Source organism: Carlito syrichta, unplaced genomic scaffold (genome assembly GCF_000164805.1).
Source record: "Carlito syrichta isolate Samal-C Ts95f unplaced genomic scaffold, Tarsius_syrichta-2.0.1 Scaffold314793, whole genome shotgun sequence".
Lineage (NCBI taxonomy): Eukaryota > Metazoa > Chordata > Mammalia > Primates > Tarsiidae > Carlito > Carlito syrichta.
The window spans coordinates 764643-776033 of NW_007258889.1; the positions used below are offsets into that span (position 1 = coordinate 764643).

Here is an 11391-nt window from a genome sequence, read left to right on the forward strand (position 1 = left end):
AGTCTGGGTGACAGAGTGAGACTCCAACTCAAAAAAAAAAAAAAAAGAAAGAAAGAAAGGAGTTGGCAGTAGCAGGATGCTGCCAGGGGAGGGAGGGGGGACATGTAGCATCAACAGGGGTATGTGATCTCAAACTAGGCAACGTGGGGACCAAAGGGAGACCCAAATTTTACTTGTACAATCATCAGTTGCATACCTAATTCTGAATGGTACCTCACATCTTTAAAATAAAAAAAAATTTAAAAATAAAAATAAGCGCAGACATTTTCTTTAAAAAAACGAACAAAAATTCAGCCAGGACGTTCCCCACTCCCAACTGCCTTCCTCACTGCTCCTCTCTACTGGTCCTGTATGTCTGTTGTTGAACTCATCATCGCATTGCAGCGAATTTGCCTGCCCACTAGACAGTGAGATCCAAGAGAATGGGCTAGAAGGTCTTCTGTATGCGGCATCCCCTGTGCCCAGCCCAGGGTCACACACAGAAAACCAGGTGGATGCATGATAAGTTTCATTCTTCTTTCCCTGTTATGATGCTCAGAAATATAGAGCGTCCAGCTTGGAGGTGAGGATGCTTATTTCAACACTACCTGTAGCTCAGAGGATTCCAAATTTAGTATGTTAATAAATAAACAGCTTCTTTATGGGTAGATAAACAGCCTCCAGGTCAACAAACGTTGGTATAATAAGATGTTCCCCTGCCAAATGGCCCAAACAGCAATAAGGAAAAGAAGCAGGAGCCTCAAACAGGGAGGGAGTATAAAAGTGAGGGCCTCGGGGAGCTGTCACAGTCAGGCAGCGACCTCTCGGCTCCCACAAGGACACACAGGCACCTCCACCATGTCTGCCAGTTGCTATGCTAGAAAATGCCCCTCCGTGCCAGCGATCTCTCTCTGCTCCACTGAGGTGAGCTGTGGAGGGCCTGTGTGCCTGCCCAGCTCCTGCCGGAGCCAGACGTGGCAGCTGGTGACTTGTCAAGATAGCTGCGGGTCATCGAGCTGTGGTCCACAGTGCTGCCAGCCCTGCTGTCCCATGAGCAGCTGTGCCCAACCCATGTGCTGCGAGAGCACCATCTGTGAGCCTTCTTGTTCCATGAGTAGCTGCGCCCAGCCCGTGTGCTGCGAGACCACCATCTGTGAGCCTTCCTGTTCCGTGAATAGCTGCACCCAAACTGTGTGCTGTGAGCCTGTCATGTGTGAGCCTTCTTGTTCCGTGAACAGCTGCTGCCAACCCGTGTGCTGTGAGGCCACTTCCTGCCAACCAGTTCTCTGTGTGCCCAGCTGCTGCCAGCCAGTCGTCTGTGAGCCCAGCTGCTGTTCAACTGTCTGCACTGTGCCTAGTTCCTGCCAACCCATGGTCTGTGAGCCCACTTGCTGTCAGCCGGTGTGCCCGACGCCCAGCTGCTGTCCCTCTGTCTGCCCTGTGGACAGTAGTTGCCAGGCTGTCTGCTGTGACCCCAGTCCTTGTGAGCCACCTTGCTCTGAGCCCAGCGTCTGCCAGCCAGCTGCCTGTGTGGCTCTGGTCTGTGAGCCCATTTGTCTCCGCCCTGTCTGCTGTGTCCAGAGTCCTTGCGAGCCACCCTGCATCCCCAGCACTTGCCAAGAGCCCTCTTGTTGCATCTCCAGTGTCTGCCAACCCCTCTGCTCTGAGCCCAGCTCCTGCTCCCCAGCAGTCTGTGTGTCCAGCCCGTGCCAACCTACCTGCTATGTAGTCAAGCGCTGTCCTTCTGTCTGCCCCGAGCCAGTTTCCTGCCCACCTACCTCCTGCCGACCTCTCTGCTGCCGTCCAGGGTCTTCTGCATCAGCCATCTGCCGCCCAACACCCCCTCGGACCTTCTACATACCTAGTTCCTGTAAACAGCCTTGCAGTGCTGCGGTTTCTTATCGCCCAATTTGCCGTCCCATCTGCCGCCCTGTCTGCTCTGGGCTCATCACCTACCGTCAGCCGTACGTGACATCCATCTCCTACCGTCCTGCCAGCTACCGCCCGTGCTATTCCATCCTGCGCCGCCCGGCCTGCCTCACTTCCTGCTCCTACCGCCCTGTCTGCTCCCACCAGCCTTGTGCTGAGTCCAATGCTTGCAAACGGGATTGCAAAAAGTCCACTTCAGGCCAGCTGGATTGCACCGACTCAAGCCCCTGCAAGGCAGAAGTCTCAGAGGAGGGACCCTGCCAGCCCTCTGAGGCCAAACCCATCAGCCCAGCCACCCGTGAGCTTGCTGCCAGCAAGCCTGCCAACTGCTGAACCGGCCTCAGCTCCCTAATGCCTATAAAGCAATCTACCAGCTAGAGAGGACATTCAACTGTCCTTTCCAAGCTCATGATGACTTAGCTAGGAGTTTTTCTTTCTGCACTGTTACTCGTCCACTGCTTATGCTTCCAAGAACTCTTCAGAAATGTCAGTACCTCAGGTCCAAATGAAGGTCTACTGGGCTTTGGGAGGGGGACATCCCGGGTTCCTGTCTTCTGCTAATGTTAAGCCATGGAGAGCCACTTTGCCACAACCTCTCCAGTCTCTCTTCTGGCATAATTTTTTTTTCTGTCTTCATGTATGTACTCCCTCACTGTGTATGCTTGTGTTCCTTGGGGGAACTTCTTCAATGTGGTAAAAAACATTTAACTGTCCAATAAAAGTGGCTAAGTTGAAGTGACATGTGTTCTCATTGCTCCCCTGTTAATGCCAAAATCTCATCAGTGGCTTGCTTCATCTTTGAGAGCATCTTCCTCCCTTCATCCCTTTCTCTCTCCTTTCTTCCATTCACCATCCACCCATCTGTCCACTCATCCACCTATTCATCCACCAATCTGTCCATCCATCCATCCATCCATCCATCCATCCATCCATCTTTCTTTCCCTCTGTCCCTCCATGTCTCCATCCCTCTGTCCACCCACCCTCCCACCCATCCACCCGCTCATTCACCCATCCACCCATCTGCCTGCCCATCCATCCATCCATCCACCCACCCACCCATCCATCCATCCATCCATCCATCCATCCATCCATCCATCCATCCATCCATCCATCCATGCATCCACCCAACAAATATCATTAGATAGCTGTTTGGTGCCAAGGACTGTGTTAGGCTCTAGGAATCAAATGAAGAAAAAAATGTCTCAGTCCCTGCTCTCAAGAAGCTCACTCTCTGGAAGGGACACAGATAAGCAATGAGACAATTATTACATTCCTCTGTGCTAAGTACTTGGAGCACAAGGCACTGTGAACTTGGCAGGGCATGTTGGGAACCAGGAAAGAATGCTCGGGGAATGTGATGTTGCCACTGAGTCTTTAGTCAGAAGTAGGAATTAACCAGTTACAAATAGAGAAGGAAGAGCTTTCTAGGCAGAGGAAACATGTTCAAATGAATGAGCACAAGCTGCTCATTAGACAATGTTTGGGCAGAGTTGTCCTCAGAAAAGTAATGAGCCCTGAGGTCAGATAGCACACAGTGACTGGCCCATGTTGGGCCTTGTATGCTAGACAGAGGGACTTGGTTTTGGTGCAGTGCTGACAAGAGGGCATCAAGGACTGTATGCAGGGCAGTGACCAGGAGAGCACTGGCTTTTGGAATATCCCTCTGGCCCTGGAGTGGAGAACTCAATGGAGGAACATGGTCCTAGATATAGACCATGGATATAGATATAGACCATATAGAAAGGAGGACAATGGCTTTGGGGTCCACAGTGGGATAAAAACAAGTGGGAATCATATTTTCAATAGGCATGTTGGATAGCCTAGACTTTTTGAATGAGAATTTTCCTTATGTTGTTTGGGTTCCTACAAGGCATTTTTTGGGTAAGCTCTGTACATGTCCTCTTAACAATCTCCAAGAAAAGTCTCTTCAAAGCAGTCACCTCCTACACTTAGTGCACAGAATGAAAGGTTATCCCTTGTCCTCAAGGTGCAGCTCGGGGCATCACAAACACAGTGAGGGGTAGGCCAGGGGTTCTCAAATTTGGTACTGCTGATGTTTTGGGATGGGTAATTCTTTGTTGTGGGGGCTGTCTTGTGCATTGTGGGATGCTAAGCAGCATCTCTGGCTCTTACTAACTAGGTGCCAGTTGCATCCCTTGAACATTACACTCAAAGGACCACAAGTATCTCCAGACATTGTCAAACATCCCCTGAGAGTCCAAAAATTGCCACTGTTGGAAAGCCACTGAGGTCAAAAGCAAAATTCATCCTGTTCATTGGTGTTGGAGTTACTGTCTCATCAGGCCACTTGTCTTTATCTCTGTCTCCTTCTAGAGATAAGGGAGAAGTTGGTCAGGGTTTTGAACCTCGGTGCCAACCACTAGACTTGTTTTATGTAAATCATAGCAATTCTGAGAGGTAAGATTTCTTCTTTCTTATTTTCTCCTCTCTATATAAGATAAAGAAGCTGAAGGACAAATAATCCAAATATGAGCCTTCTTGTTCCTGTGAGCAGCTGCACCCAACCCCTGTGCTGTGAGCCTGTCATGTGTGAGCCTTCTTGTTCTGTGAGCAGCTGCTGCCAACCCGGTGCTGTGAGGCTACTTCCTGCCCACCAATTCTCTGTGCCCAGCTGCTGCCAGTCAGTCGTCCATGAGCCCAGCTGCTGTTCAGCTGTCTGCACTGTGCCTGGTTCCTGCCAACCCAGGGTCAACAGACAAGTAAATTGTGGTATATTCACACATTGGAATATTATTCTACACATTGGAATATTATTCTACAGTGAAAATGACTGGTCAATAGTTACATGAAACAACATAATGGATGAACCCCTAACATAGTGTTAATTGATATAAAGAGGCTCCAGAAAATCATATATCTTTATCAATATTTATAGATTATTTTATAGATTATATTTATAGTATCTACATTTCAAAAACCACACACATTCATATGTATGAGTATACATGCACACACACATACATATATATAATATATAATATAAAAGGAGTGATAAACAAAATTCAGGATTGTCACAGCTAGCAAGTTATATACAAATGACTTAAACACAGATCTTTCCAATGCCTATCTTTTTTTTAATGACTCACCATATTTCTTGATGTGGTTACAAAATGGCTTTGGTGACACACTAGGTATCTTTAGCATCTTGAACCACAGGAAAATGAATGTTCTCTCTGTTGAGAGTTTTCTTAAAGAGGAAACAAGAGCAGAAACACTTAGAGAAAAATGGCTGTAAAAATGGATTGCTTTAAAACTATAAAACTGCTACATGATATTGGCACCTTTTTTCACATGGACATTAATGTGGTTTCTCAATGTATTCATGTTCCCATTTTGACTGACTTATTCGGTAAGACAAAAAGCATTTCCTCTTGGGCGATGGAGATCTTTGGGGTGTAAGTATTCAGGGTCCCTACTCCTTGAAAGATGCCATCATGAATAGAGACAAGAAGGAGGGCAAAATAAGTGATCCGTGATGTGACATGGAAACCATTGGCAGGGAAGGAGGCATTTCAGTGACAAAGGTGAAGGTTTTTCAGACACTGCTCTGATCAGAAAAGTTTCTCTTCTTTGTAAAATGAGGGTGAGGAGGGTACCAAGGAGAAGGCACTTTGTAGGTGGCACTTTGCAAAGCATCTCCCAGGATTTCCAGTATTTTTAATAATTTTTGAGACAACCAAAAAAAAAAAAAAAGATAAAAACACCTCAAGAAACAGCAATGCAGTTGATAAAACCTCAGTACCTTGAAAGACTTGGGTAATTATTGAACGTGTCCAGCAGAGTGAGTGAGGGGTGGAACCGGAAATTAAGGCTAGCCCTGTCTGGTTCCACAGCCATGATCTTCCCACTCCATCACACGCCTCCAGCACAGACCAGGCCAGGATGTGAGCGGGTGATGCTGAGCCAGGACAAGCCCAGAAGAAAAAAAGAAGAGTCAGGAAAACCCCTCATGAACTCCTCTCGGAAGGCGTCGGTTTGATGCTAAAACCACTTTGCAGTGACATCTTTCATCACTTCTGGTTGCTGTGATTTTGTATTTTTAGGATTCATGTGCTGTTGACTCCACTGTATGAGTTTTATCCTTTCTGATGAAATATTTTGCAGTTTAAAAAATTTCCAAATGAAAACACTGTCTTTTGGAATGAAGATAAGTAGAGGGAAGTACTTATACCAGTTTGGTCTTGCTGATGATGATGGTCACTGGAGTGGGCAGAGGAACCCAGTATGGGGCCTGTGCAAGTTGCTCATGGGGTTGTGCTGGGTACACACAGCAACCTTTGTCAACCCTGTTAGAGCTCCCCCCACATCTCCCAAAGTCAGGAGGTCTAACAAGTGGTCAAGATTGGGGGCTTAGGGTCCGCCAAAGCTAGGCTTGAATCTTGTTTCTACCCCTTATCACTTGCATAATTTGGGGAACATGATTTAAACTATCTGAGTTGGTTTTGCCACTTCTGCTTTTTTTTTTTACTCTTAAGTCAGGGTCTCACTGTGCCACTCAGGCTGGAGTGCAGAGGCATGATCACGGCTCACTGCTGCCTCGACCTCTGGGGTTCAGGCGATCCTTCTGCCTCAGCCTCCTGAGTAGCTACTGGGACTACAGGTGTGTGCCACCATGCCCGGCTAAGTTTTTGGTTTTTTATAGAGATGAGATTTCACTATGTTGGCCAGGCTGGGACTTATGCTTTTCTCCTTTACTTTCTTTCCTTTCCTTTCATTTCCTCCCTCCCTCCCTCCCTCCTTTTTTTCCTCTTGCTTTCTTCTTGAGAGGAGCCAATTTGGACAGATTTTTAATTTTCCAAAAAAAGTCAATGAAGTTTTACATTTTTTTTTTCATTAATCAGTATTTTTTACTATGGTTTTGTGGGGTACAGTTAAGGGTTAGGTGTACAATGACGTTTCATTCAGGCACCCTGTAGATAAGAAGTGTTTTCTCATCCCCCGACAGATATTTGCTACTGTTAATCCCATCCCCCTCCCCCCCATAGTTTCCCAGTACCATCAGTCATTTTCTCATAGTATTGCATTGGATGTTCAAGGTCCATTATATGAGTGAGAACATGTGATATTCGGATTTTTGTTTTTGTGAGAGGTCACTCAGTATTATAGACTCTAGTTCCATCCAGGTTGCAGCGAAATTCATGATTTTGTTCTTTTTTATGGCTGCGTAGTATTCCATCGTGTATATGTACCACATTTTTTTAATCCAGTCCTCTTTTGATGGGCAGCATGGTTGTTTCCAGGTTCTTGCTATTGTGAACAATGCTGCGATAAACATACATGTGCAGGTATCTTTTTTATAGAGTGATTTGTGTTCTTCAGGGTATATTCCCAGTAGGGGGATTGCAGGGTCATATGGAAGGTCAATTTTTAGAGCTTTTAGGAATCACCACACTGCTTTCCACAGAGGTTGCACTAGTTTACACTCCCACCAACAGTGTAGAAGTGTTCCCTTTTCACCACACCCTCTCCAGCAGCTGTTATTTTTTGAGTTGTTGATAATTGCCATTCTGACTGGAGTTAGGTGGTATCTCAGTGTGGTTTTGATTTGCATCTTCCTGATGATTAGTGAGGTTGAGCATTTCTTCATGTGTTTGTTGGCTGCTCGAATGTCTTCTTTTGTGAAGTGTCTGTTCATGTCTTTTGCCCATTTTATAATGGGGTTGTTTGTTTTCTTCTTTTCAGTACGTTTCAGTTCCTTGTAGATCCAGGATGTTAAACCTTTGTCAGACCTAGAGTTGGCAAATACTTTTTCCCAGTCTGTAGGCTGTCTCCCTGCTCTCTTGATGGTTTCTTTGGCTTTGCAGAAGCTTGAAGTTTTACATTTTAATCTTAACTTTGTTTTAAATCTTATTTAGGTTTTATTTGATATTTAGTTTTTGCCACTTCTAATATAGCAATGACAGCTATACTTACTAACTGAGGTCATTGTGAAGAGTCAATGAAAACCACTGTCAAGGTCTTGGTCTATAGTAAGCATGCAGTAAATGAGAGCCATTTCTATTGTTATTATGTATAACAGTACTAGTAAAGTTGAGTTTCTGGAAAGCCAAGTGGGAATGTTCTAGAAAGGGGTGGAGGCACTTAAGTGTCCTTGGGTTCTACTGCCTAATTTTCTTTTCCCCAGTCTCTGACACTCCCTCCCCCAACTGGGTCAGGGCTTCATTTCCTCAGGGCTGCATTCCTAGAGGGAGAGCAGGGTAGTTTTGGCTTCTCAGAGGCCTCCTGATGAGAGGTTAGTGCCAGAAAAGGCTGGAGAACAACCTGTAAAGGAGACAGCTCATCCCACAGCAGGAGAAGTGTCAACAAATCCCAACTCAACAGACACATTTTCAAAGTTGGGACAACATCTCTCAGGCTCCTGGAGCCTGGTAATCAGAGGTTTGCATGCAAATGAGTAAAAACAATAACAAGAAAAGATGCTATATGTCATGCCAACACCCCTCATGAAGGGCTATAAAAGCCCCTATGTATTGGATGTCTTTCAGACTCAGGTATACTGAGTTTGCAACTTCCCAGCAAGGTCAGCACGAGCACCATGGCCAACAGCTGTTGCCCTGGAAATGCCACCGTCATTCCAACTGTGCCTACCATCTCCACCTGCCCGACTGGAGACAGCTTCCGATGTGCTATCTGTTTGCCCAGTTCCTGCCAGAGCAGAACGTGGCAACTGGTCACATGCCGAGGAAATTACCAGCCATCCAGCGGCACCCCTAGTGGCTGTGAGCCTGCTTCATGTCAGTCTGCCTGTCTTTCAGCAAATTCTTGTGTGGGTTTTGTTTGCCAGCCCATGTGTTCCCGCAAAGCCGGCACCGGTCAATCTCCTCATATTGTAGGCTTGTGCCAGCCATTCTGCTTGGAATCTGCTGGTCGTCAGGCAAAGGGCTGCGATGCCAGTCCTGGCCCACAAAGTTCCTGCCAGGAACCTGTCTGCATATCTGGATCATGTCAGGAGGCTCGTGGCCAATCAGTCTGCTGTGATGCTGGATCCTGCCAGCCATCCTGCTCTGAAGTGACTTCCTGCCCTGAAACCTCTTGCCCACCAATCATCTGTGCAGCTAGTCCATGCCAACCAGCTTGCTGCCAAGGAGGTTCATGTCAACCAGTCAGGGGTGAAGGCCAACCCTGGAAATCAACTTGTTATCAACCCATCTGCTACATTTTCAAGCCGTGTCAACTAGTTCCCTGCATACCCGTTCCCTGTCAGCCATCGACTTGTGTGTTCAGCTCTTGCAGTCCTGCTTGCTGCGTACCTTCCTCTTGCCATCTACTTCACACCCAACCAGCTCCTAACCTTGGCTTCATCGGCCTGCCTGCAGCTAACTACAGACCAGCTTCCTGTGCCACTGTACTTTCTGGTCAACCAGCTTGTGACGGACCCAATTCCTGTAACCAAAGTGGCTGCAAATCCTCTTCCTGCCCATCAGCTTGCTGTGTGACAGGTCTGAGCAAATCATCCAGTGGTGGCTCCAATGGCTTGCCAACTTGCTGCCAACCCAGCTAGGAGTCCAGCTTCTGTAAGGCACCATTTGGTTGATGGAGCACTCGTCACGCCTCCTCTGAGGGTCTGCAGCTGTTTACAAATGCACGGCCACCCCGTGGTTGCCTGCCTGCAACCAAGCACAAATCCAGCCTGCCTTCTCACTTCGCCCAGAGTCCAGCCCCACATCCCTTCCAGGTGTTGACCAGGGGACTTGTGTGGCCATCAAGAGATCCTTCTTAACCAAGGATAACCTCTTAGCAAGCATGGTCCACACTGTAGCTTGCATGTTGTCAATTCATTTCACTTCAAAACTCTCTCTTGTTTTTTTTTTCTTTTGATGTTGCCTGGTCTTGCAGAAGACACCATTGCTGCCAATTGCTAATAAAATATATGACTGGTTAAATGTAACGAATAAGACTTCTGGCTTTCATTCCTGTGTACACCCCATGCAGATTTCCTTCCAGTCACATCTGAAAACAGCGACTTTGGGCCTTCTAAGTCAGTAGGTGTGCACTAGTCTGCAAGGGTAACAGGTGTCTAGAATGATAGATGCTCAAGCCGGAAGGGAGTAAGGACAAACAGTTCACTGGCTTCTAGATTTTTCACCACCAAGAGCTCCTTTGATCTGAGTGGCCTCAGTTTCCCCATAGTGAATAGACTTGGGAAGCCAACAACAGAAATGGTTCAGGAAAGTCATAGGTTAAAATAAACATGACATACTGGCCCTGGAGGATAGCTTAGGGTTGATTCACTCCAGACAGATTTTAACAATCAAGTCACCTAATGGTCAATTTAAATAAAATAAAAATTTTTAGAATTTTTTTCTTGGCAGTTTGTTTAGTGGCTGTGTTTTTGACATTTTAAGAGACAGTTGTAAAAACAATTAGTTGAAGGGAACGTCTGACTGAGTTTGATATTGCTAGTGTTTAGATATTGATCCTAAACATATTTTTTTAATGGTTGGATTTCTTTTCTTCTTTTTCTGTTTATTTTGTTATTGAGATGTGAGGTACAAGTCAGGATTAGGTACATGAGTAGTCTACATGTGGGTGAAATTTGGGCCTCCAACTGTTCCTCACTTCCCCTGGTTTAGGAACAGGCACCTTTTGTGATATCACATGCCCTCTCTCCTCCCTCTCCTGGCATCAAGAGGATGGGGAGACAATCCACAGAATAGGAAAAAAATATTTGCCAATTATGTATCAGACAGGGACCTAACATCCAGGATCAACAGGGATTTATTTTCCTTTGGGGAAATCTTAGAAGAAGATTTATGGTGCGTTCCTGCTGCAATGGTACAGGGTTCTTCCTCAAGGGGAATCCAGCCACTCCTTCAACCAGGAGCTCTGTGGAATGATTTAGGTCGAAAACTGCATGAAAGGCTGCGGCTGTTTCTCATGGAAACTCAGGTCGGTTTCTGGCTACCAGACCCTGACTTTGTGTTAAGTAGATCAGGTGATACCTTAAGAGGCCACCCATATATTTTGCTACTAGGAGCCCTGTGATCGATAAACCACTCCCAAAGAGCCCTGCAGGGTAAGACATTTCAACAGTCAGTATGTTCCTGTTGTCATTTACAGATGTGCACATCTTGTCTTTTGGGGTGGGTAAGTGCTGCTATATAGCCTCCACCACTGTGGGATCCCTTTATCGTCCTTGAAACAAGGGAGTCCGTCTTAATGGTGGCATCCTCTATTATCGTATCTGGCCTACCATGGAGAGTTAACGATTACAAAGGTTTTCAAGGACAAAGGTGCTCCCTTTGTGGATATATTTCTCAACAAATGGAGTGTCTTCTGGGCTTTTTGTGGAGCATCGTTGGGAGGTGGGAGTGCAGGTTGCACATGATAAATCCAGTCCAACATTCTGTCTCTTTGGGCCTTTGGTCTCTCCCCTCTGCATCTTACTAGAGATGTTCTGGCATCTCAACCTCATTAAGTGTAGACCACTGTCAAGTCCAAGTTTCAATCAATTTAACAAG

General features: G+C 46.3%; 2 protein-coding genes across 2 annotated transcripts; both read left to right on the top strand.

Annotated features, from left to right (window-relative positions):
* Positions 1-837: 837 nt before the first annotated feature.
* Positions 838-2241, top strand: LOC103274507 (keratin-associated protein 16-1). Its single transcript, XM_008071952.1, has one exon. It carries the CDS (start codon positions 838-840, stop codon positions 2239-2241), a length of 1404 nt encoding a protein of 467 aa, XP_008070143.1.
* A 6224-nt stretch (positions 2242-8465) lies between these two features.
* Positions 8466-9431, top strand: LOC103274509 (keratin-associated protein 29-1). The gene has a single exon (XM_008071953.1). The coding sequence runs from the start codon at positions 8466-8468 to the stop codon at positions 9429-9431; it is 966 nt and encodes a 321-aa protein (XP_008070144.1).
* The last annotated feature ends 1960 nt before the right edge of the window (positions 9432-11391 follow it).